The 26274-nt window shown below is 50.8% G+C and overlaps 1 protein-coding gene across 5 annotated transcripts in view; it reads left to right on the forward strand.

The window, feature by feature from the left end:
• ANKRD27 (ankyrin repeat domain 27) overlaps positions 1 to 26274 on the forward strand; it is a 58087-nt gene that overhangs the window by 13399 nt on the left and 18414 nt on the right. For 3 of the 5 annotated variants that reach the window (XM_053605455.1, XM_053605457.1, XM_053605458.1), the window contains exons 2-20: positions 196 to 327; positions 3513 to 3623; positions 5962 to 6118; positions 8488 to 8642; positions 9871 to 9930; positions 10017 to 10070; positions 10153 to 10218; positions 10306 to 10382; positions 11176 to 11297; positions 12504 to 12582; positions 13408 to 13540; positions 15521 to 15613; positions 19328 to 19455; positions 19905 to 19987; positions 20790 to 20905; positions 22002 to 22094; positions 23345 to 23542; positions 25432 to 25491; positions 25597 to 25716. In XM_053605455.1, coding sequence (XP_053461430.1) covers positions 226 to 327; positions 3513 to 3623; positions 5962 to 6118; positions 8488 to 8642; positions 9871 to 9930; positions 10017 to 10070; positions 10153 to 10218; positions 10306 to 10382; positions 11176 to 11297; positions 12504 to 12582; positions 13408 to 13540; positions 15521 to 15613; positions 19328 to 19455; positions 19905 to 19987; positions 20790 to 20905; positions 22002 to 22094; positions 23345 to 23542; positions 25432 to 25491; positions 25597 to 25716 — 2007 coding nt within the window. In that variant the 5' untranslated portion in view covers positions 196 to 225. Of the gene's footprint in view, positions 1 to 195; positions 328 to 1818; positions 1955 to 3512; positions 3624 to 5961; positions 6119 to 8487; positions 8643 to 9870; positions 9931 to 10016; positions 10071 to 10152; positions 10219 to 10305; positions 10383 to 11175; positions 11298 to 12503; positions 12583 to 13407; positions 13541 to 15520; positions 15614 to 19327; positions 19456 to 19904; positions 19988 to 20789; positions 20906 to 22001; positions 22095 to 23344; positions 23543 to 25431; positions 25492 to 25596; positions 25717 to 26274 lie in introns of those variants that run through there. The other 2 variants (XM_053605456.1, XM_053605459.1) reach the window with 2 other exon arrangements.

A 26274-nucleotide genomic window follows, 5' to 3' on the forward strand; every position in this document is an offset into this window, starting at 1 on the left:
GGATGGCTTGAGCCCAAGAGTCTGAGGTTGCTGTGAGCTACGACACCACGGCACTGTACCCAGGGCCGCAGAGTGAGACTCTGTCTCAAAAAAAAAAAAAAAATAAAAAATAAATAAATCACCAGATGAAGACTTTCGTGCGTTACATAAATCTGAAAATCATCACTTGTGGCTTTGCCCCCCTGTCTTGTCCAGGAAGCTCTCTCGGACCCGTCTGAAGTCCATATGGCTCTATATGATGAAGATCTCCTAAAGAACCCTTTCTACCTGGCTCTTCAGAAGTGGCGCCCTGACCTGTACAGCAAGGTGGCCCAAATCCACGGCATTGTAAGTGCCTTGACCCTCAGGTGTGAGTGATGCCAGGGACATAGGGGACTGAGGCTAAGTTTGGAGGGAGTCTGTTACAGACCTGCTCAGTTTAGAAGGAGTCTGTTACGGACTCGCTCAGTTTAAAGGGAGTCTGTTACGGACCCGCTCAGTTTAAAGGGAGTCTGTTAGGGACTCGCTCAGTTTAAAGGGAGTCTGTTAACAGACCCGCTCAGTTTAAAGGGAGTCTGTCACAGACCCGCTCAATTTAAAGGGAGTCTGTTACAGACCCACGCAGTTTGGAGGGAGTCTGTTACAGACGTGCTCAGTTTGGAGGGAGTCTGTTATAGACCTGTGCAGTGTAGAGGGAGTCTGTTATAGACCTGCTCAGTTTGGAGGGAGTCTGTTTCAGACCCGAGCAGTTTGGAGGGAGTCTGTTATAGACCCGCTCAGTGTAGAGGGAGTCTGTTATAGACCTGCTCAGTTTGTCGAGTTCCCGGAGCACCCTCAGTGGGGGAAAGCCCGGCCAGGGGCCGGCCTGAGTTCCCTCCTCCAGGAAGGCCCCTGCAGCCCAGTGTGTAGCCCTTTCTCTGAACTCCTCGTCCCGTCTGTGCCTAATCATGCCCTTCCACGGAGCACCCTCTTCACAGTGGGGGCTCATGTGGCCATGTTCCCCTTTGTTTCTTGTTCCTCTTTTGACCATGAGCGCTTTTCTCTGGTGGAAGTTGGTTGGTGGGTGCCATGGTGTCATCACTCCTCGTCTGTGTCCGTGAGGGGGGTGCTCACTCCTGCAGATGCAGAACACGTGAGCACATTCACACATGGCCTTGAAAGGCCCACAGGGTCAGTCAGGGAATAGGAAGGAGACAGCAGGCAGGAGAATCTGGAGCTGTCTTGGTGGGGGCATCTCTCGGGGGGTGGGAGGCTGCCTGTGTGACAGGCCTTTGGGTCAGTAAACTTGGCCGGCATCTTATTCAGAGAGCACTTAGGGACATGGGGTGCTGGGTGCACCTGTGCTGTCTGTGGCCTCTGTCTTATCCCTGTGCACGTCCAGTCCTTTTAACCTGCGGTGTGATGTTCCCCAGGTATGTTAGGTGGTGGAGGATCTGAACTGAAGGAGAAGTCAGCTTAGCTCTTATCGGCTTCAGCTCCTCAGCTGCCTCTGGAAAACTGGGCTTGGCTTTACCCAAATTGGCTTCTCTCTGATGTTAGAAGAACTTTTTTTTTCTTTAATTTTTTTTTTTTTTTTTGGACATAGGGTCTTACTTTGTCACCCTCGGTAGAGTGCCAACACATCATAGCTCACAGCAACCTACAGCACTTGGGGTGGGTGATTCTCTTGCCTCAGCCTCCCCAGTAGCTGGGACCACAGGCACCCACCACAACGCCCGGCTATTTTTTGTTGCAGTTTGGTTGAGGCTGGGCTGGAACCCGCCACCCTCGGTATATGGGTTCGGTGCCCTACTCACTGAGCCACAGGCACCGCCCAACTTTTTTTTTTTTTTGAGATAGAGTCTCACTATGTTGCCCTTGGTAGAGTGCCAATGACATCACAGCTCACAGCAACCTGAAACTCTTGAGCTTAAGTGATTCTCTTGCCTCAGCCTCCTGAGTAGCTGGGACTACAGGCGCCCGCCACAGTGCCCAGGTATGTTTTTGTTGCAGTTGACGTTGTTTAGCAGGCTCTGGCTGGGTTTGAACCTGCCAGCCTTGGTGTGTGTGGCTGGCGCCAAAACCACTGAGCTACTGGTGCCGAGCCTAGAAGAACCTTCTTGACGTCCCTTCCAATTTTTATGAAAACCGTATGTTGCCACGTATAACGTGCTCTCGCACCTGTATTTTCTGCCTAAACTACTTTGAAAAAGTAGAATATTCTGATCACCTCTGGGAGGTGCTCATCCTTTTTGTCTAAATGGTCGGTGTGGCCTTAGCAGGTGAATGTAAATAGGCTTCTTGGGCCTAGCCTGGGAACCTAGCATGTGATGAGAATACACCCTTTATTTATTTACTTATTTATTCAGAGTCAGAGTCTCTGACTCTGGGTTGCCCTGGGTAAAGTACCATTGCATCCTGGCTCACAGCAACCTCAGGGACTCAAGCGATCCTCTTGCCTCAGCCTCCCAAGTGGCTGGGACTTCAGGCTCCCACCACCACACCCAGCCATTTTTTTTTTATTTTCAGTAGAGACAGGGTCTCGCTGGTTTCTCAGGCTGATGTCGAACTCCTGAGCTCAGGCAGTTACCTCTCTTGACCTCTCAGAGTGCTGAGATCACAGGCGTGAACCACCGAGCTGAGCAGAGAATGTACCATTCATTCATTCACAGAATAGAGTTTCACTTTGTTGCCTAAGTGAGTGCCATGGCATCATCACAGCTCAACAGCAACCTCAAACTCTTGGGCTCAAGTGATCCTACTGTCTCAGCCTCCCGAGTAGCTGGGACTATAGCCTGTGACAATGCCCAGGTAGTTTTTCTATTATTAGTAGAGATAGAGTCTCACTCTTGCTTAGGCTGGTCTCAAACTCCTGTGCTCAAGCAGTCCACCTGCATTGGCCTCCCATAGTGCTGGGATTATAGGTGTTGTGGCGGGCACCTGTAATCTCGGCTACTCGGGAGGCTGAGGCATGAGGATCACTTGAGCCCAGGAATTGGAGGTTGCTGTGAACTATGATGACACCATGGCACTCTTGCCAGGGTGACAGACTGAGACTCTGTCTTTTTTTTTTTTTTTGAGACAGAGCCTCAAGCTGTCACCCTGGGTAGAGTGCCATCACATCACAGCTCACAGCAACCTCAAACTCTTGGGCTCAAGCGATTCTCTTGCCTCAGCCTCCCAAGTAGGTGGGACTACAGGTGCCCGCCACAACATTCAGCTATGTTTTAGTGGCAGTTGTCATTGTTGTTTGGCAAGCCTGGGCTGGATTCGAACCTGCCAGCTCTGGTGTATGTGGCTGGCGCCTTAGCTGCTTGAGCTACAGGCGCTGAGCCAAGATTCCGTCTTAAAACAAAGAAAAACAACAAAAAAACCCTGACAACAACTAAAAAGAAAAAAACAACAAATGAACTCAGCTGGTAGCAACCATGGCCATTTTGGCAAGTGACCCCTGGCATTCTCTCTAGAGCATAGCTGGGGCGTCTGTGGATACATCCTGCTCTGCTGAAGTCGTAAATGACGCATCTGTTGTTCACCTGATTTGTTTTTCTCAGGTCCTGGTACCCTGCAAAGGAAGCCTTTCCAGCAGCGTCCAGTCTTCTTGTCAGTTTGAGTCCTACATTTTGATCCCAGTGGAAGAGCATTTCCAGACCTTAAATGGAAAGGTATTCATTTCTTGCTGGGTCACCTGGGGTCACTCATTCGGCGTTTGGGGGTGGGGTGGAGGGAGGGCAGAGAGTCCTGTCCCTCAGGTCTCACATCTGCGTGGAATGACTGCCTGGGACAGTGTGATGTACTCACAGTAGCCCTGTGGACGTGGTGGAGGGAGAGGGAGAAGGTAACCGTGGGCAGGACCCTGGCGGCTGCCTGAGAGGGGAGTTGGGGCTGGACACCTCTCTCTCTGCCCACTGTGGGGTCTCTGCTGGGAATGGGTGAGGGCTGGAACACCCCCTTCCTCCCTGTCCCTGGGAGCCACTTTGCCCTAGTGTCCTTGAAAGCATGTTGGTTTCTTAACTCCAGATTGGACTTCAGGGGTGTATATTTTAGCTTTTGAAACCTATTTTTTTTTTTTTTTTTAATGCGTAGTTTCAAACCTACAGAAAGTTGCAGTAATGTACCAAGAACTCTCATGCACCCTTGCCCGAGACTGGTCAGCTGTTCATTTTTTTTTGCTACATGTGTTCAATCACCCTCTCTCTGCACACATTATCATTACTTTTTCTAAACCTTTCAAGAATGAATTGCTGACCCTGTGCCCTTTAACCCCATGACAGGGGACTGTGTGTTTCCTAAGAATAGGTATTCCTCACATAACTATGATGCAGTGAACACGGGCCCCAAATTCAGCACTGATAGAATGTTCTCCAACATACTGTGCTCACACAAGTTGTGCTGATTATACTAACAACATCGTTTTATAACAAAAAAAAATTTTGGTTTTCCTTTTAGATTTTGGGTCACACAGTACACTCGATCATTAGTCTTTCTGGTTTCCTTAATTTGGAACAAACCCTCGCTCTTTCTTTGTTTCATGTAACGTCGACATTTTTGTTTTCTTGTACAAACGCTCTCTCTGTCTGGGTTTATCTGATGTGTCCCCGTGATTAGATGACAGTTGGGCATCCTTGCGGGGGTGCCAGGAGAGGGGTGTTTTATCTCTCTCCGTGTCCCCTGGCAGGAGGGACATGCCATCATTTTGTCTGTTTCCTTGTTAACTTAGGGTAGGTTGGCTGTTTTTTTAAAGTGGGACCTACCTACCAAAGCAGGTAGGTTCTGAGAGGGGATATTTTTTTTTATTCTCAGTCAGGACTGGCCCTGTTTGCCGACCCAGCCACAGGGCAGCCAGGCCACACCACCCTTCTCTCTGGTCTCGGGGCTTCAGCCTGAGGGTGCTGTGGCCGGCAGAGGTGGACAGTCCGTCTGTTCTGGGCTGGCAGCCCCGAGACCCAGGAGACACACTGCTGTTTTCTTGCCAAAGTTCTCACCACGGCTGTTGGTTTACTTGTTCTCTTTCGGATACCCAAATCTACAAAGAGGACACAGGAATCGGGCTTGTCTTGGCCGGTCTTCCCCGTGCACCTGACCAGGGCCAGAGCGAGCCGTGGAGACACAGCGGCGGGCATTCTTCAGCCCGTCCATGTGGCGCTGCGGGATCCCTGTGATCTCAGTCACCTGGGAGAGCCTTCTTTCTTTTGCTTTTCCCAAAGGGTATAGAATTTCTTCTGCTCGAGAAGTAACTTAATATTTTTTCTGTTGCAACTTTTATTTTATTTTATTTTTTTTGTAGAGACAGAGTTTCACTTTACCACCCTCGGTGGAGTGCCCTGGGGTCACAGGACTCACAGCAACCTCCAGCTCTTGGGCTTTTGCGATTCTCCCGAGCAGCTTTTGCGAGTCCCGAGCAGCTGGGACTCCAGGTGCCTGCCACAACACCCGGCTATTTTTTTGGTTGCGGTTCAGCTGGGGCCGGGTTTGAACCCGCCACCCTTGGTATATGGGGCCGGCGCCCTACTCACTGAGCCACAGGCGCCGCCCAATATTTTATTTTATTTATTTATTTATTTTTTTTTTTTAGAGACAGAGTCTCATTTTGTCCCCCTCAATAGAGTACCGTGGCCTCACACGGCTCACAGCAACCTCCAACTCCTGGGCTTAGGCGATTCACTTGCCTCAGCCTCCCGAGTAGCTGGGACTACAGGCGCCCGCCACAGCACCTGGCTGTTTTTTGATTGTAGTTGTCATTGTTGTTTGGCAGGCCTGGGCTGGATTCAAACCCACCAGCTCCGGTGTATGTGGCTGGTGCCTTAGCCGCTGAGCTACAGACACTGAGCCTAAAAATACGTATTTTTTAAAAAGAACAAAACAAGAGAGTGTTTGTGTCCCAGGAAGCCCAAATTGGGGTAAAGGTGTGCAGGGTCTGGTTAAGTGTCGTATTGGGGGCAGGGTGAAGGGGAACAGCAGCCTCCACTGGTGGCCGGTACAGTGATACCTTTCTTGTTCCAGGACGTCTTTATTCAAGGAAACAGGATTAAATTAGGAGCTGGTTTTTCCTGTCTTCTCTCAGTGCCCATTCTGTTTGAAGAAACTTTCTACAATGAAAAAGAAGAAAGTTTCAGTATCCTGTGTATAGCCCACCCTTTGGAAAAGAGAGAGTGTTCAGGTATTCTGGGACAAAACCCTTTTCTTGGGCTGGGTGCGGTGGTTCACATTTGTAATCCTAGCACTCTGGGAGGCCGAGGCAGGTGGATTACTTGAGCTCAGGACTTCGAGACCAGCCTGAGCAAGAGTGAGACCCTAGGCGGTGCCTGGTGGCTCAGTGAGTAGGGTACTGGCCCCATATACTGAGGGTGACGGGTTTGAACCCAGCCCCAGCCAAACTGCAACAAAAAATAGCTGGGCAATGGGCGGTGCCTGTGGCTCAGTCGGTAAGGCGCCGGCCCCATATACCGAGGGTGATGGGTTCAAACCCGGCCCTGGCCAAACTGCAACCAAAAAATAGCCGGGCGTTGTGGCGGGCGCCTGTAGTCCCAGCTACTCGGGAGGCTGAGGCAAGAGAATCGCTTAAGCCCAGGAGTTGGAGGTTGCTGTGAGCTGTGTGAGGCCACGGCACTCTACCGAGGGCCATATAGTGAGACTCTGTTTCTACAAAAAAAAAAAAAAAAAAAATAGCTGGGCGTTGTGGGGGGCGCCTGTAGTCCCAGCTACTTGGGAGGCTGAGGCAAGAGAATCGCCTAAGCCTAGGAGTTGGAGGTTGCTGTGAGCTGTGACCCCATGGCACTCTACTGAGGGCAAAAAAGTGAGACTCTGTCTCTTAAAAAAAAAAAAAGAGTGAGACCCCATCTCTACTAAAAATAGAAAAACTAGCTGGGCGTGGTGGCGGGCACCTACAGTCCCAGCTTCTCTGGAGGCAGGAAGACCACTGGAGCCCGAGTTTGAGGTTGCTGTGAGCTGTGACATCGTGGCACTCTACCCAGGGTGACAGAGTGAGACTGTCTCAGGAAAACCTTTTTCTCCTGATTTGGAGAAATGTGTTTGTTGTACTTCTTCCTGACACAGCTGTTCTAATGTTAAACATCCCAGAAATATTCAAGGGCCCACTAGAAACTAGCTTAAGTGTTCACAGTCGTTCTCCCTAGAACTTACTCAAAGTCATCTGGAGCTGAGGAGATGTGTGTGGGGGCTGCCGCGTGTGGCTGGACGGGTTGGATACTGTACAATTCCAGGGGGCACTGTTCACACAGAACTCAAGTGAACTGTGAAAGTCCCCCCACCACGCCCCCCCAAGTTGTGCAAAGCAGAGTCCTGGTCTTGTCGCTGGCTCTCAGCTTTAGGGTTGGCTCTTATACGGTCATTCATTACTTAGCCAGCCCCACTGTGGTGCCTCTTTGAGATCAGCATTATTATTATTTTTTTTATTCCAGGTTAATTTGAGGGTACAAAGAAATAGGTTACAGCGTTTGCATTGTTAGGTAGAGTCCCTCTTATAACCGTGTCCTGCCCCCAAGAGGTGTGGCATACACCCTAACATTGTGCCCGTTAAGTGGGAGCCAACTCATCCCCCTCCCTCCTCCCCTCTCCCTTCTCCCCTCGTTGTCCCACCCCCTACCTTGAATTGATTTGAGTTTTTCTGTTATGAGGGTATGTATTAGATCATCTACTGGCTTCATGTTAGAATTGAGTGCGTTGGATTCTTGCTTCTCCATTCTTACGATACTTCACTGAGAAGAATGTATTTCAACTCTATCCAGGTTAATAAAAAAAATGTAAAGTTAGGGCGGCGGCGCCTGTGGCTCAAAGGAGTAGGGTGCCAGCCCCATTTGCAGGAGGTGGTGGGTTCAAACCCAGCCCCAGCCAGAAACTGCAAAAAAAAAAAAAAAAAAAGATGTACTATTTAGTGGCTGAATAGTATTCCATGGTACACATATACCACAGCTTGTTAATCCATTCCTGGGATGGTGGGCATTTAGGCTGTTTCCACATTTTGGCGTGATAAACAGTTTAGTGCAAATGTCCTTATGATAAAAGGATTTTTTTTCTTCTGGGTAGATGCCTAATAATGGGATTACAGGGTCAAATGGGAGGTCTGACTTGAGTTCCTTGGGGATTCTCTATACTTCTTCCAAAGAGGTTGTATTAGTTTGCAGTCCCAGCAATAGTGTAAAAATCTTCCCTTCTCCCCATGAGATGTCATTATTTTTAATGAATAATAATTCCTTATTTGCCCCAGGAACTTTAGATGACAGTCAGCGTGCCAAGTGCACTCTGAGGCCGTTGTCATCAGGAATCCGGGCTTCCTCACCTGAGCGTCACTGTTTCCGCCCACAGCCCTAGATAGTCTGGCTCTGTTTCCAGGAAAAGGCTTTGAGAGGACAGGGCTTCTGAACCCAAGGCTGTCCTGTAACTGGGTTGTTCTTGTGCAATATCTTGAAATGAGGATGTTGCCCCTAGAGGAGGGAAAGGGTCTGGAACTTCTCCCACTGAGAAGCAGCCGAGGTTTCAGCCAGCCTGACCTCTCTGTCTCTTTTTCAGAAGAGCCTGCAGCACCCTCAGATCCCTTTTCCCTGAAAACCATTGAAGATGTGAGAGAATTTTTGGGAAGGCACTCGGAGAGATTCAACAGGAACATCGCCTCTTTCCACCGAACATTCCGGGAGTGTGAAAGGAAGAGCCTCCGTCACCACATAGTCAGTAGCCGTGTCCTGTCCTGCCTGGCACACCCCGTCCCTGACCCATCAGGGCACCAGGTCCCTGTGTCTACCCCAAAACATTCCCGCTGCCACTGCCACTGTTGGAAGATCTGTACAAATGTCTCATTTTAACACTTCTATAACTTTTATAAAAGCTGTGCTGCCTGTGATGGTACACGCCCATACTCCCAGCTGCTGGGGAGGCTGAGGCAGGAGGATCCACTGAGCCTTGGAGTTCAGGGCCAGTCTGGGTACCCAGCAAGATACTCTTTCTCTTAAAAAAAAAAAAAGTAGTATAAGCTACTGTAAAGTACTTGAGAATCATGGGAAGGTGTATCTATATTAACTCCAAGGGGAAATTTTTCCTGCTTTGAATGCATAGACATCTAAAATATATTTTAAAAAAGTCAGTTGTGTAACTGATTTGATAAAGCTTGCGTTAGTGGCCAGGTGTGGGGGCTCATGTGGCAGCTCACGCCTGTAATCCTAACGCTTTAAGAGGCCCAGGTGGGTGGATTGTTTGAGCTCAGGAGTCTGAGACTGGCCTGAGCAAGAGTGAGACCCCCGACCTCTACTAAAAATAGAAAAATTAGCTGGGCATCTGTAGCCTCAAGTACTTGGATGGCCGAGGCAAGGGAATTTCTTGAGCCCAGGAATTTGAGGTTGCTGTGAGCTATGTTACCAGGGGTAATAGAGCAAGACTCTTTTTTGGGGTGGATTGCAGTTTGGCCAGGGCCAGGTTTGAATCCGCCACCCTCGGTATATGCGGCCCATGCCTTACTCACTGAGCCACAGGCACCACCCAGGAGTGTGACTCTTTTTAAAAAAAAAAAAAAAGCTTGCATTAGCTCTTTAAGCTCTAGGGTACACCCCATGTTCAGGTTTTATTTATTTATTTTTTTGAGATAGTCTTTCTTTCTCTTGCCCTGGGTAGAGTGCCATGGTGTGGCCTGGCATTATAGCTTCTAGCAACCTCAAAGCCTTGGTCTGAAGCCATCCTCCTGCCTTCCCAGGTGCCCACCAAGAAGCTCAGCTAGTTTTTCTGTTTTTAGCAGAGATGGGGTTTTGCTCTTGCTGAGGCTGGTCTGTAAGTCCTGAGCTCAAGTGATCCACCTGCCTCTACCTACCAGATTGCTTAGAGTACAGGCGTGTGGCACCATGCCTAGCTCATGGCCTGTGGTGATGAGAGCAGTTGATGGTAAGAGCATCTGGTCTCTCTTTGCAGGACTCTGTGAATGCTCTCTACACCAAATGCCTCCAGCAGCTTCTGAGGGACTCTCACTTGGTAAGCAGCAGGACTTCCAAAAGACAGGTCACAGTCTGCCTACATGCGGCTCCCAGCTCTTTAACTGCCCTTGTCTTGTCTTCCAGAGAATTCTCGCCAAGCAGGAGGCCCAGATGAGCCTGATGAAGCAGGCAGTGGAGGTTAGGAGCACAGGGGCAGTGGCTGGGAGGCTGTCCTTGTCACCCGACACAGCCCCTGAACTGGGGTCCATTGATTTCACAGATGTACGTGCACCATGAAATTTATGATCTGATCTTTAAATACGTGGGCACCATGGAGGCAAGTGAGGTAGGTTCTCAGTCATTGTCACCCCCAACAGAAGCCCCGTTCTGTGCTTTTTAAGAAATTTGAAGCTCCGTTCACATCTGTTGTTAGGATGCCGCCTTTAACAAAATCACAAGAAGCCTGCAAGATCTTCAGCAAAAAGACATCGGAGTGAAGCCTGAGTTCAGGTGAGGGACCCTGCAGGCGCTGCTTTCTCCCTCAAGCGGGGCCTCTTTGTGGTCGAGGCAGGACTTTGATGTGGTGGGTTGAGGAGCAGTGAAGTTACTTGTGATCAAACATAAAGAGCTGAAGTTGACGGGTGACTGGTGGCCAGCCCTGCACCTGCGCGCTGGCGTACAAGCTGACAGGAGCTTCCAGGTGCGGGGTTTTGTACATGGTCTGCAGGAGGGCATGTGACTCACCCAGGTGCGTTCTGGGTGTAAGGGGGCCCTCCTCACCTGCACCCCTGAGGGGACCCTGCCATAGTGCCATCCCCTTTTGAGTTAATTTAATTTTTATTAGGGTACAAAAATGACTGACATGTTTATATTTAAGTCACCCCTCCCTGCCCAGGGCTATTTCCCTCTGGGTTCTAATGATTTGTATTTTTTCTCCAAATTACTGGTGTAGCTTTCTTTCTTCCTTCCTTTCCTTCTTTCTTTCTCTCTTTCTTTCCCCTTCCTTCCTTCCTTTCTTTCTTGTTCTTTTTTTCCTTTCTTTTCTTTCTCTTTTTTTTCTCTCTCTCTTTTCTTCCCTGGTACAGCTCAGTTAACTTTCTGTCACCTGCACTCTACATAGGACTTAAAACTGTTCTGTTTTGCCCCTAACTTGAGTCAGATTACTTTGCAGAATCTATTTTTTGTTTTTTTTTTTCATTCCTTCTGGTCTATTGTAAGACACATATAACCTGAGTAACATTATCAGGTCCAGGAGGAAGGCCATTCCCACTGTGAAGTTGTGGCCTTCCAAATTACTTTACAGCTTCAACATCCCCCGTGCAAAGAGAGAACTGGCTCAGCTGAACAAATGCACCTCCCCACAGCAGAAGCTGGTCTGTTTGCGAAAGGTGGTGCAGCTGATCACACAGTCTCCGAGCCATCGAGGTTTGTGCTTGGGAAAGGGGCCTGGTGGGGCAAAGGGGTAGATGCACCTATCTGGACGGAAAGGTTTGCTGAGGAGTGGTGCTGTCTTAAGGGATCTCGCGTGCAACAGTGCGTCCCAGTGTGAGGTCTCAGAGTCTGTGCTCAGGAGTGGATGCTTGGTTTGCAGGGTGGGTTAGACACATTCAGGGTATAAAAATAGTGATGGAGAGACAGTGCTTCAGAACTGAGCTGAACTGGTGGGATGCCGTGGCTCATGCCCTGTAATCCCAGTACTTTGGGAAGTTGAGGCTGGAGGATCACTAGAGCTCAGGAGTTCCAGACCGGCCTGGGCAGCAGTGAGACCCCATCTCTACCAAAGAGAAAAACTAGCCAGGTGTTGAAGCAGGTACCTGTAGTCCCAGCCATTCGGGAGGCTGAGGCAAGGGAATCGCTTGAACCCAAGAGTTTGAGGTTTCTGTGAGCTGTGACGGCACAGCACTCTACCCAGGGTACCAGAAGACTCTGTCTCAAAAAAAAAAAAAAAAAAAAAAAACCCGGAAAAAAATTACAGATCTCTGCACGTAAACAGGGGTTGCTCTTCAGAGTAGGCCGAGTGGAATCGGGAGTGTATATGGCACACTTCCAATAGCATCAAAGAAAGCGGAGCAGCCACAGATCCTGGGTATGGTGGTGTGCTAACAGGCCGCCTCGGGAGGGCACCAGCACTAGCGTCTGGGGCGGGAGACTGGGTGGCAGGCGGGCACGGAGGGACATCGTGGTTTGCTCTTTTGTACTGTGAATTTTTAAACGTGGATGGGTGACTGCAAATTTGAAAATGAAAAACAAAGTGAAGCCACACATAGGCAGGAGGCTCCACGTGTGTAAAGTGGAAGTGACTTCAGGGAGAGAAAGAGGCTCTGGGATCGGCTCTGGGCACATCTTGTGTCCACCGCCCCTGCAGCCAGGGTTCTTTAACCATCCCGGACGGTGGTGCAGGGCGTGTGGTCTGCAAGCAGTTACCTGCTTTTGTATGTGTTCTGAAAATGCCGGGCATTCTTTCCCCCGACCCACCCTGAACCTGACATCTTGTGCAATTACGTGGGTTCTCCCCGATGTGTGGTCTTAGTGGAGTGTGGTTTTGTAGCTTGGAGGGCGGTAGGGAGCTGGCAACACTCGCCCACCTGTGTGAGTCTCGTGATGGCTCCGATGTGTGCTTCCCCCTTGCAGTTAATGTGGAGACCATGTGTGCTGACGACCTGCTGTCCGTCCTGCTGTATCTGCTTGTGAAGACAGAGGTCCCTAACTGGTAACATGTTTTGTTAAGACACTTAATTAGATAAAAGGCTGGGAGGGGAAACTCGGCACCTGTGATCCCTGTGCTCTGGGAGGCCGAGGCAGGTGGATGGCTTCAACTCAGGAGTTTGAGACCAGCCTGAGCAAGAGTGAGACCCCTGCTCTACTAAAAATAGGAAAATTAGCCAGGCATTGGTGTTGGTGTTGACACCTATTGTCCCAGCTACTCGGGAGGCTCAGCCAAGAGGATTGCTTGAGCCCAGAAGTTTGAGGTTGCTGTGAGCCATAATGATGTTACGGCACTCTATCCAGGGTGACAGGGTGGATTCTGTCTCAAAAAACAAAAGTACTTTGAGAAATGCCAGCGCTGTGCTGTGGTGGTTTTAGTGGAGCCCTCAGAAGAGGCACCTGCTATCACACGCCTCCCAGAGGCCAGGTGCTGTATCCCCGTCATCCTGAACAGGTTGGCTGCCCTTCCACTTACAGGAGGAAACTGAGGCCCACAGGGCTTCTGCTTCTCTTTCTGAACCACGTGGCTAATCAGTGGCTGAGCAGGAAGCTGACTCTGGTTCTTTCTGGCCCCAATGCCTGTCTTCTCCCCATAAGAACCCACAGCTCACTCTATAATAATGAACTTTCTAAGAAGTAGCCTCTTTCAGGGAAGCAACAAGTAGTTTCACTTGTTTTCCTAATTGCGCACACTCCGCAGGCAGCTCCCTGTGCTATCCGACTGACTTTCATTAGGTATTTGATCACTCACCCAAGCTAATGGTATTGTTTTGCAGAAGTGTTAATTGGGTATAAAATACTAAAACTGTTTTTTTTTCCCTTTTGTTAGGATGGCAAATTTGAGTTATATCAAAAACTTTAGATTCAGCAGCTCAGCAAAAGATGAATTGGGATACTGCCTAACCTCCATTGAAGCAGCGATTGAATACATTCGGCAAGGAAACCTCTGTGTGAAACCGCCTGTAAGGTCTCACTCCTGCCCTGGTCTGTCTTTGTGGGTGTCGTAGTACCTTGACAAACCAGGGTATGTGGGGATGGCCTGTAGGGAGGGAGATTCTTAAGTGGTCTCCCAAGGATGGGGCCGCAGCTATTTCCGGGCTGTGAGTCTTTTTCTTTGTTTGAGACAGAGTCTCACTCTGTTACCCTGGGTAGAGTGCCGTGGCATCACAGTTCACAGCAACCTCAAACTCTTGGGCTTGAACAATTCCCTTGTGTCAGCTGCCCCAGCATCTGGGACTACAGGTGCCTGCCATAAGGCCCAGCTAGTTTTTCTGTTTTTAGTAGAGTGGGGGCCTCGCTTTGCTCAGGCTGGTCTCAAACGCCTGAGCTCAAGTGATCCACCCGCCTTGGACTCCTAGAGTGCTGGGACTACAGGCGTGAGCCACTGCGCCTGGCCTAGGTCTGTGAGTCTTAAAAACCACTCGGCAGACTGAACACTAACCTCCCAGTTGACGGTGAAAGTTGGCGGTTGTGTCATTTTGTTTGACGTGAATATCCTACTTCATCAATCCTGGTCACCTTCAGAAGTACGTGGGGGCAGGAGGAATCCTAAATGGTGTTTTTGGATTTCTTGACCTTGATAGGTGTCGGTTTTCTAAGTGACCTTCCTAAGGGGACTTGTGGGAGACCCTTGCTTGACAGGGGACCTCAGAAAGGGCCTCTCCCCTGTGGTGCTTGTAGCTCTAGCTTAGGGGCCTTTAAGTCAAATCTTAGAGTACTGTAAGGAGAGGACCTTACCCCCAAATATGTCAGAGCTTGGAGAGTTCTTAAGGCCGCAGCTGGCTAGAAAAAACTTCTCTTTCCCTTCCATCACTCTTTCCTTTCCAGAAGTTAATTTATCATTAGACAGTTCAGTTGCTGGTTTTTAAGTGACCTTTGAAGTGTCTTAAAAATTATTTCATAGGCCGTGCATGGTGGCTCATGTCTGTAATTCTAGCACTCTGGGAAGTCCAGGCAAGAGGATTGCTTGAGCACAAGAGTTTGAGGTTGCTGTGAGCTATGACGCCACGGCAGTCTACTCAGGGCACAGAGACTCTGTCTCAAAAACAACAGCAACAATAACAACAAATTATTTCATAAGGTAAAGATGCATTACTAGATTTTTCTATACAGGTAAAGATTCCCTGCAATATGAAGATCTGAATTTATTAATTGGGGGGGATCCTTGAGATGCCCAAAGAGAAGTTAGAGTATAGGTACAGGTGTCCTCAAACTTTTTAAACAGGGGGCCAGTTCACTGTCCCTCAGACCATTGGAGGGCCGGACTATAGTTAAAAAAAAAACTATGAACAAATTTTTATGCACACTGCACATATCTTATTTTGAAGTAAAAAAACAAAACGGGAACAAATACAATCACACCGCCTCATGCGGCCCATGGGCCGTAGTTTGAGGACCCCTGAATAGAATCTCTCTCTCTGTCAGGAATCTTCCCAGTGTCTTACTGGACTGACCCCATGGCCATGCTGCCTGCTGTTTTAATAAATATATTCAAAAAGCAAGACCCCTTCTCTCTCCTTTTGGTCAACACTGGGAAATAGAGACCAGCCCTGTCAGATGGTTTTTCTGGCTGCAGGTCCCACCGATATGGCAGAGAGCAGGGCTCTGCAGGCATGAGGTCCGAGGTTTGGGCAGGGAAGGATAATCGTCAGGAGGGCCCAGGCTTCCATCTCGAGCAGGGCGAGGTGTGCACGCTACATTCCACACCAGAGATGACACGTTCCCCACCTATGTGCACAGCTGGTCCACTGTGCAGCTGCCTCCAGGAAGCCCTTCTCCTGCGCTTTGCAGCCTGCTCCCTCTTTCAGTGGGCGATCGGGAGTGAGACGGGGAGAGAGGTGCTGCAGATCCTGTCCTGTGGCAAACGGCCAGGGTGGCTGCTGGGGCCATCTGTTTGGAGGGATCCCTGATGGATAAAACAGGTCATTTGGTTTTTCCTGCAGGAATCGGAGGGATTTGGCGACAGGCTGTTTCTTAAGCAGAGAATGAGCTTACTGTATCAGATGACTTCAACTCCTATCGATTGCCTGTTTGAGGTAAGGTACCAGGTGTCCTTGTGGACGTAGGTCTGTGAGGGCTGCTCTGTGTCTGGGCCTCTTTATGAAGTCCATCGGGGTGGTCTGCAGAAATACCCAGGTTCATTTAGTGCTCAGAGCAGGTGGTGGGAATGCCCAGGTCTTACATTTAGGGTCAGGGTATGTCTCCCTGTCCCCACAGTGTGTGCTGTGCTGGACGGCATAGGGCAGCTGCTGCACCTGGGAACCCCCACCTGGGCTGTCATTTCTTTTTTTTTGGTCTGCTATTGAATTTATTGCCACATTATTTTTTCTCTTTTTTCCTAACTATCTCTTGCCAAAGTAGGTCTAAGATTTAACTTCTCCACTTTCCTTAGTCTCTAGGTGCATAGATTTGGACTGCAGTTTGTCCATAAAAAACAAAGGGAGGGTCAGTCAATCACCAAGCCTTCTGGATTCTTCCTTTGCAATCTCTGGGATTCTTCCATCATACCCCATTTATCACCTAAAGTCTGGCCTACTACAAAAGTCTTTTAGCCGATCTGTGTGCAATCTTATCTCTCTCCAGTGTAATCTTTACATAGCAAACTTCCTGAAGAGCAGATCTTATGATACATTCTGTACAAAAGAAATTCACAACATTTTAGCACAGCATTCAGGGTCATATACTTTTCCTTTTTTTTTGAGACAGACTCTCACTATGTTGCCCTGGGTAGAGTGCCGTAGCATCACAGCTCACAGCAACCTCCAACTCTTGGGCTTAAGCAATTCTCTTGCCTCAGCCTCCCATGTAGCTGGGACTACAAGTGGCCCCTTCTTTTTTTTTTTTTTGAGAGACAGTCTCACTCTGTATCCTGGGTAGAGTGCCGTGACATCATCATAACTCAGAGCAACCTCCAACTCTTGGGTTCGAGCCATCCCCTTGCTTTAGCCTCCCTGGTAACTGGGGACTACAGGCGCCCACCACAACACCCAGTTAGATTTTCTATTTTTAGTAGAGATGCCTCTACTAAAAGTGTCTTGCTCTTGTTTAGGCTGGTCTTGAAATCTTGAGCTCAAGGGATCTACCTGCCTAGGCCTCTCAGAGTGCTGGGATTACAGGTGTGAGCCTCTGTACCAGGCCCCTGGGCTATCCTTTTTACTCAGTTTGGCCAAATACTACTTATTCATCAAAGCCTGCTCAGTGGTGCCTCCGCTGGTGGTCCCAACAGAGTTCATGCCTGGGGGCTGGAGGTTGCACGGGTGGTGGTGGGGGGGGCCTGGGTGTGCAGCACCTGGCTCCTTGGTGGTGTGATCTCCTGGCTGGTGGGGCAGCTCCCTGCTCAGACACTGACCAATCTCTGGGAGGCTGGGGCAGGGGTGCCTGCTAGGTAACTGGTGATGGCCAGATGGGGCAACCTTCTGGGGGAGTCTGCTGGTGCCTCCATGGACCAGAATGGGCTACATGGGAGCACATCTAGGAATTTTAAGGGCGGGGTGGGCCCTGGTGGGTTTGTGTGTTGTTGGCATTTCCTACTGATTGCAGCAGTTCTCCTTTCTCCTAAGAGAAAGCTCTGCCAGACAAGGGGATTAGGGCCGGGGCTTTTCCTGCTGAGGTGTCAGAATCCACACTGAGCTTAGATACATACTGCTTCCCTCATTCCTGTGCTCTGGGAATTTTGAGATGTTACTCTCATTTTTTCATGTTTTTTAAGAAATGCTTTTGACCTGTCGTGGCGGCTCACTCCTGTAATCCCAGCACTTTGGGAGGCCAAGGCTGGTGGATCCTTTGAGCTTAGGAGTTTGAGACCAGCCTGACCAACAGGGAGACCCCATTTCTACGAGAAATAGAAAAACTAGCCGGGCGTTGTGTTGGGCGCCTGTAGTCCCAGCTACTCGGGAGGCTGAGGCAGGAGCATCACTTGAGCCCAGGAGTTTGAGGTAGCTGTGAGCTGTGATGACGCCACGGCACTCTAGCCTGGGCAACAGAGAGAGACTCTGTCTTGAAAAAAAAAAAAAAAAGAAAAGAAATGCTTTTATGAAGCAGTGTATTTTCTAGATAGATGAATTATGAAACCTCTCACTGCTTTGATAATGTGCTTTTTAAAAATTGAAGTTCTTCCTGTTTGTTTTCCTACTTCCATTAATCTCATCTTTTTATCTTATGGACTTTGTTCCCCTTAGACCTGGTCTCATCAATAACTTCTTGTTTTATTTATTTATTTATTTTTTTGTAGAGATAGAGTCTCACTTTATGGCCCTCGGTAGAGTGCCGTGGCCTCACACAGCTCACAGCAACCTCCATCTCCTGGGCTTAAGCGATTCTCCTGCCTCAGCCTCCCGAGTAGCTGGGACTACAGGCACCCGCCATAACGCCTGGCTATTTTTTGGTTGCAGTTTGGCCGGGGCTGGGTTTGAACCTCGGTATATGGGGCCGGTGCCCTACCGACTGAGCCACAGGCGCCGCCCAGCTTCTTGTTTTAAATATTTCATGAAATGTACTTGGTCGTGTTTGTGTGAAAATGACGGTTGTTTGCCTAATTGCGTTCTTTGTAGGATCCGAGTCTGGGATCGACGTGAGTTTTGGAGGAATTTTTGTGTGGTCTCCAGTCGCTCTCTGGTGGTCTCTGCAGTTAGTGGGGCCACCAGGGCCTCTGAGTTTGGCTCCCTGAATTTCACAGTCCCTCAGTTCAGCATGAGAGATTCTCACATGCCCCAACCTGATCAGTCCTCCATAGGCAAGGTCTTCCCACTGTCTGTCCTGGTCTGTGCTGTCGGATGTTACGGGGAAAACAGATAGAGAGGCCCAGAGAGAGAGGGGCACAGGGCCACCCCGTCCCCTGGGAGTGGTACTTAACACCAACCTCCACGTGTTCAGCTATCTAGAAGTCTTGCTTTCTTTACTTATGGGATTTTATTTTTCTTTTTGAGACAGAGTCTCACTTTGGTGCCTAGGCTAGAGTGCCCTGGCATCACAGCTCACAGCAACCTCTAACTGCTCTCAAACTCTTGGGCTCAAGTGATCCTTCTGCCTCAGCCTCCCGGGTAGCTGGGACTACAGGTGCCTGCCTCAACAGCCAGCTAATTTTTCTATTAAGAGTAGAGACAAGGATTCACACTTGCTTAGGCTGGTCTTGAACTCCTGAGCTCCGGGGATCCTCCCGCCTGGGCCCCCCAGAGTGCAGACATTACAGGCGTGAGTACCGGCCTAATTATGGGAATTTTAAAACATTTATAGACACACAGAGTCTCATGTCATGAGCAAACTGCCATGTGGCCACCGTGCAATCTGGTTTCATCTCTGGCCCCACCCACTCTCCCTGCTGCACAGATTATTTTGGAAGGAAATTCCAGAAAGCAAATCATTTCATCCATAAACATATAGATGAGTATTTCTGCAAGGACTCTCAAAAAATTCACACCTTCAAAAAATGAGCCATTGGCTCGGCACCTGTACCTCAGCCACTAGGGCGCTGGCCACATACACCAGAGCTGGCGGGTTTGAACCCAGCCCGAGCCTCCCAAACAACGACAACTACAACAAAAACTAGCTGGGCATCATGGCGGGCGCCTGTAGTCCCAGCTACTTGGGAGGCTGAGGCAGGAGAATCGCTTAAACCCAAGAGTTTGAGGCTGCTGTGAGCTGTGACGACACGGCACTCTACCGAGGGCGACATAGTAAGACTCTGTCTCCAAAAAAAGAAAAAAAAAGAGCTGTCCCTTAATTCTGGTGATATCCTGGATGCCACTTTTTAGCACATCGCCTCGGGTAACCAGAAAGAAGTGGAAAGACTCCTGAGCCAGGAAGAGCATGACAAAGACACCGTCCAAAAGATGTGTCACCCTCTGTGCTTTTGCGATGACTGTGAGAAGCTCATCTCTGGGTAAGGGGGTGCTCGAGGCGAGGAAATGGGGGACATGAGGCCTGGTGGAACTTTCTACTTACTTGCTGTGGGACTATGGATAAGGACATGTCCTCACTACACCCCAGTTGCCCCCAGGCTCATCTTCCTCTTTTGAGAATCAGGTGGAACGGAGGTTATGGGTGGGTGGGGGGACCCTGGGTGTGCCTGGACTGTTCCAGTCTCAGAAAGTAGGTCTTAGGGTGGGAGGGATGTCAGTTTTTCCCAGTAACATTTTTGGTTTTCTGTGAACCTTGTCAGGTTGTTCTGTTGGGTGTTGAAGCCTGAAGGGTTGGTGGGGGAGGGACCCTAGAGCAAGACGCTCCCTCACGCCGCAGGAGGGAAGATCCCTGGGACAGTGCTGAGGGGACACACTGGGAGCCCTGGCCGTGCCATCCCCATGCTGTATTTTTCTGTCCCTTCTATTTTAGGAGGCTGAATGATCCCTCAGTTGTCACTCCGTTCTCCAGAGATGACAGAGGCCATACACCTCTCCACGTGGCCGCTCTCTGTGGTACGGGGGCTCTGACTGGTCTCTGTGGTTACCAGGGAGGAGGGATGATGCCCAGTGTGGCCAGCAGGAGCCTGGCTGAGGGGGGCAGTGGTGGGAGTGTCTACGTCATGGCCCCCCCCACCCCCCAAGGGCTGGAAAGAGAAGAGAGGCGATCAGTGGTCTTATCATGGGGAGAGGCTGCCTGATGTGACCTGGGCTGCCAGCCGGTGAGGGAAAACTTGGGGCCAGGCACCAAGAATGGCTTCAGGATTGGCAGCTTGGCGTTCTTGTCACTGTGCCTATAAAAAGTACTTTTATTTTCTTTAATGATGAACATTTAAGGTAGAAAACACAAGACTCCTCCAGAGTCACCAGCCATTCTCCCATTCTCCTGGAGGTAGTTTTGATTTACGAGTGTCTGGAGTTTCTGCTTGCCTGGGTGTGTGTGTGTGAAATATGTAATAGTGTGGGGCTCACACTTTTCTGTATGGGCTGATTTTCACTTGGCAATATATAAGAACATTTCTCCTTGTCACTATTTTTAGCGGCCATGTAACGTTCCATCCCATGAACTGAGCCTTGGAATCTCCTGTGGGCATCGAAGGCTCTTTTCATTACCCTTCCTTGCTGAGAGGTGGCCTTCAGCCCGGTCCCCTCCCTGGGCCACCCCAGATGTTAGCTGGGGCTCCTCTTGAGCAGAAAATACACCTCCTGGCGTGTTTCCCAGTGTTTCCGGGGTCTCAGGGAGACTAGCACTGTGGTTTCCAAGTTGAGTGTGGAAGGCCTTTCCTTGCTTCTCTGTTTGAAGTCTCCTGTTCTATAGGGCAGGCATCTCTCATCGACCTCCTGGTTTCCAAGGGTGCGGTGGTGAACGCCACAGACTATCATGGGTCCACTCCGCTTCATCTGGCCTGTCAGAAGGGCTATCAGAGTGTGACGGTGAGTGACAGGGCCGTCACCTGGCTCTGTGTGTCCCCTGTGCACTCATGCCAGCCGGGCATGTCCACCCCCCACGTCATGCCTCCTTTGTCCCACACCAACTCCGCTGTGGCAGCAGTGAGGGTCAGGGGTCTGAGGCACCTTCCTGGGTCCACTGGACAAAATCATTAGATTTAGACTTGAAACTTCCTGATCATCTACGAGAAGAAAGGGTGGGATTGTGCTGGGCTTGGTGGCTCAGGCCTGTAATCCCGGCACTCTGGGAGGCTGAGGTGGGCGGATCCCTTGAGCTCAGGAGTTCGAGACCAGCCTGAGCAAGGGCAAGTCTCCATCTCTACTAAAAATAGGAAAATTGGAATGGGCGTGGTAATGAACTAAATCAGAGGTTCACACTGTCCTCTCTCCATGAAGCCTGTAGTCCCAGCTACTTGGGGGGCTGAGGCAGGAGGATCACTTGAGCCCAAGAGTCTGAGGTTGCTGTGAGCTATGATACCATGGCACTCTACCCGGGGCGACAAAGTGGGACTTTGTCTCCAAAAAAAAGAAAGGGTGGGGTTGTAGACTTACTTCTCCAATCCCTAAACTCTTTGTCAACAAGGATAATTTTATTTATTGATTGATGGATTGATTGATTGATTGATTGAGACAGAGTTTCACTCTGTCGCCCTGGGTAGAGTGCTGTAGCTCACATCAACCTCAAAATTTTGGGCTTAAGTGATCCTCCTGCCTCAGCCTCCCAAGTAGCTGGGGCTGCCACAATGCCCAGGCTAGTTTTTCTGTTTTTATTGGAGATGAACTTCACTCTTGCTCAGGCTGGTCTGGAGCTCCTGAGCTCAAGTGATCCTCCACCCTGGGCCTCCCAGAGTGCTGGGATTACAGGTGTGAGCCATTGTGCCCAGCCCCCCAGCCTCAATGATATAGTTTTCAGAGTGGTATGAGTGAGTGAATAGCATTTAAGATGGGAACAAGTGACTTCCCCTTTCTGGACCCTGGTGGAGCTTCCCTAGGACGCCGTGCCCGAGTGGCCCCCATGGCCTGTGTGGTTCCTGTGGCCCCTGTGGGTCTTGTTCATCTGCTGTTTCTCTCCTCTTTGAAGCTGCTGCTGCTCCACTACAAGGCCAGTGCTGACGTGCAGGACAACAACGGCAACACCCCGGTCCACCTGGCCTGCACTTACGGACACGAGGATGTGAGTGGTGCTTGCCCCTCCCCGACCCATGCAGAAATGCTATATATATACATTTTTTATTGTTGAGGATTCATTGAGGGTACAAGATACCAGGTTACACTGATTGCATTTGTTAGGTAAAGTTCCTCTTATAATTGTGTCTTGCCCCCAAAAGGTGTGGCGCACACCAAGGCCCGACCCCCCTCCCTCCTTCTCTCTCTCTGCTCTCCCCTTCCCCCACCCCCTACCGTGTCATTAATTGTCCTCGTATCAAAATTGAGTACATAGGATTCATGCTTCTCCATTCTTGTGATGCTTTACTAAGAATAATGTGTTCCACTTCCATCTAGGTTAATACAAAGCATGTAAAGTCTCCATCTTTTTTTCATGGCTGAATAGTATTCCATGGTGTACATAATCCATTCCTAGGTTGGGGGGCATTTAGGCTGATAGTAAGTTGAGCTGCGATAAACAGTCTAGTACAAATGTCTAGGCCATTCTTTAATAGGTCAGGGTTCCAGGTGCACTGTGCCAGAGGTCTCCACAGGCAGCCCCAGGTTTAGGCCTCTGCTAGGACTCATGGGGCTCAGCACATGACTGCCCTTTCATCACGGTGGTAGGACACAGCAAAGTCAGCAAGGGAAGGGGCAGCTGGACGAAGTCCCGAGGAAACCGGGGTGAGCTTCACACTGTCCTGTCTCCATGGAGCCACATGGAACATGCTTCATTCCTCCAACAATGAGTCATAACAGGACACACAAAGGGGCATCCACCAGGGACGCTCACGAGGGACCCGGTGCTGGGTCATGGAAGCACCCAAACCCCCAAACCCTATACTCCCAGAAGGAAAGCAGGTGTTCAGAAGGAACCCACACCGTTGTGCACAACAGTTTAGGCCCTGTGAGCTACCTTACCAGCTAGGGAGCTGTAGGAACACTCCCCAGACCCAAATGCCCGTGGAAAGCTGGAGGCCAGGGGACAGGGTGCAGGCAGGCTCTCAGGGGTCACCATCTCAGGCCGCTATGGTAGCTCTGTTCTATACACGGAGACATCAAAGGCTCAGTCCACCATTTCTTACTGATTGGCAGCTGTGTCCTTTGAGGTGTCCTGACGTTTGGTTCTTTCTGTTTGTTGTTACACACACACACACACACACACACACGGTGAGCAGAGCCTCGACTGAACAGGGACGTGGCTGGAGTTAGGGGGAACACTGGTGGTGCCCAAGGCGTAGCTGTTATTAATGGCGTCACTTGCCACCGTCCCCGCAGTGTGTGAAGGCTCTGGTCTACTACGACACGCAGTCATGCCGGCTGGACATCGGCAACGAGAAAGGAGACACCCCCCTGCACATCGCTGCACGCTGGGGCTACCAGGGCATCATAGAGACGTTGCTACAAAACGGAGCCTCCACGGAGACGCAGAACAGGCTGAAAGAGACGCCACTCGCGTGCGCCTTGAACTCCAAGGTAGCGTTTCCATCTCTGAGTGGCAGTACAGCTTTTAAAAAAAAAATCGATGTCCGTAGATCAATTGTCTTGGCCTTGACAGACAAATCGTGCATTAGCTCCTGAGGGCAAAACATGGCCTGCACCCTCTCTGCTGCCCTTGGGACCTCCTTGTTACTTATTTATATTATTTCCAGTTTTACTGGCAGTTTTTTCTTAGTGTTCCCAGAACTGCTCCGGCAGAGTTTGCCTGGGCCTCTGAATGTGCTGATCTGTACTTGAACAGGTGTGTGAAAATGGGACAGAGGCTCATGGCAGAGCAGAGTGGGGACAGGGAATGGGGGAGCTGTGGCCCTGGCTCCTTCCCCTTTGGTGCCTGGAAACTGCCCTCTCATTTGGCTGCCGTTGAATGTCATGGGTTTCGTTCCATGATGATTTGTTAATTGAGCCGCCCCTCCCTTTTCCTGGCAGCCATTTCTGGAAACACAGTTTTGGTAACACATAGGGAAAAAGCTCCCCCAGTATGAGTGGGAGGGAGCACAGGCACCTCTGGGAGGTGCCAGCTTTGGTGAGGGGCGCCTCACAGAAAGCGGGTGGGCAGATCCCCCAGCAGGGCGGGCCCAGCAGTGGGTGCCCTGGGCCGTCCAGAGCAATTCTGTTTCCAGGTAGGTCTCCAGCTGGCCCCTCTGCACAGGCCCAGCTTTCTGCCTTTTGGTGTTTCACTGGCTCCCTTGTAGCATGTGGGACGATGGGTGTCCAGAAAGCTACACGTGAGATGGAGTGAGACACAGTCCTGTGAAACCTTCTCCACAATCCGTGGGGTAACATCCCCGTCCCCTCCAGAGCCACCTCCTGCCCGCTGCATCCACTGTCCTGTGAGATAGGCAGTAGCTCTTGCCTCCAGGGGCCTGAGCCGGCTGCCCAGACATGCACAGGGCCACAGTTGTGTGGCAACTGGACCTGCCAGGACTGAGGTGCTGAGCTGCCCGGGGTTGGCAGGGGGCGGTCTTCTACTGGAGCTTCTTTTTGTTGTTGTTGAGACAGAGTCTCATCCTGTCACCCTGGGTAGAGTGCCGTGGCATCACAGCTCACAGCAACCTCTAACTCTTGGGCTCAAGCGATTCTCTTGCCTCAGCCTCCGAGTATCTAAGGCTACAGGTTCCCAACATAATACCCGGCTAGGTTTTCTACTTTTATCTTCATTTATTTGTTTCTAGAGACAGTCTCACTGTTGTCCTGGGTAGAGTACTGTGGCATCATCACGGCTCACAGCAACCTCAAACTCTTTGGGCTCAAGCGATCCTCTTGCCTCAGCCTCCTGAGGAGCTGGGACTATAGGCGCCCGCCACAGCACCTGAGTTTTTCTATTTTTAGTACGGATGGGGTCTTGCTCAGGCCAGTCCACCTGCCTGGGCCGCCCACAGTGCTGGGATTACAGGTGTGAAGCAGTGTGCTGGCCCCCACTGTAGCTCCCACCAGAGGCCGTGTGCAGGGGAAAGGAGCCTGCAGCCTCCCTGGTGTGGCTCTCAGCCATTCCTGCCTCAGACCCGTGGGTGGCGATGGAGAGGCCACGCTTTGTGCCTGGGGGCTGGACAAGGTAGCCTTGGAGGCCCCTTGTGTGTCTGGCAGTCTCTGACCCTTGGAGTGGTGTGTGGGCAGCCCTGACCCCTCCCGTGGGACAGAAGGAGCACACACGGAAACTTGATGTCGTAGGTGTGACCCTGGGTTCGTCCCCACCTGCTCTGTGTCTCCATCTCTCTGTCTGTCCAAGGGTATGGCTGGGCTGCATGACCTGAGACTGGCCGAGCCACGTTTGGAGGAGGAGGGCAGGCTGGGGGTGTGTGGGAGACGGCACTTTGTTGAGGTGACACTTGTGTCACTGGGCACTGTTTACGCCCTCGTCCTTCCAGATCCTGTCTGTCATGGAAGCCCGTCATCCGTCCCCGGAAAGGAGGCCGAAGTCTTCAGAGGTACGTCAGCAGCGTTGTGCCGGAGGTTGCACTGGGGACCAGGAGGGGGCCCCTCTGCGGCCCTGAGTGTCTGTGTGCCCACATCTTTCCTCTGGCTGCATGCAGGTCCCGGCGACGTCTCCTCAGCACTCTGTGGATTCCATCAGCCAGGGCTCCTCCATCTCCAGCTTCTCCTCCATGTCGGCGAGCTCCAGGCCAGAGGACAGCAAGAAAGATTATAGAGAGGTGACACTTCCAGATTGGAGGGCGGGGAAGGGGACCCAGTGGTGACACTTCCAGATTGGAGGGCGGGGAAGGGGAACCAGTGGTGACAATTCCAGACTGGAGGGCGGGGAAGGGGAACCAGTGGTGACACTTCCAGACTGGAGGGCGGGGAAGGGGACCCAGTGGTGACACTTCCAGACTGGAGGGCGGGGAAGGGGACCCAGTGGTGACACTTCCAGACTGGAGGGCGGGGAAGGGGACCCAGTGGTGACACTTCCAGACTGGAGGGTGGGGAAGGGGAACCAGTGGTGACACTTCCAGACTGGAGGGCGGAGAAGGGGACCCGGTGGCCCTGTGGGTATGGCAGCCCATTACAGAGCCACGGCCCGGTGAGGGCTGCCCTTTCAGCTGTTGGCCAGTTGTTGCTGGGGCAGCTGTTTCTTTTCCGTGGCCAAGGTCACTGCCTTCAACGTGGGCCCAGCTACATTTCGCAGCTCTTGTCACTTTTCCTTGTCCTTCCGTGGTCTGTGTCCTCAGTAGCTCTTTGCTTGGTGGAGTGTGTGTATAATAGAAGAGAGG

The sequence above is a fragment of the Nycticebus coucang genome, chromosome 10 (assembly GCF_027406575.1).
Source record: "Nycticebus coucang isolate mNycCou1 chromosome 10, mNycCou1.pri, whole genome shotgun sequence".
Lineage (NCBI taxonomy): Eukaryota > Metazoa > Chordata > Mammalia > Primates > Lorisidae > Nycticebus > Nycticebus coucang.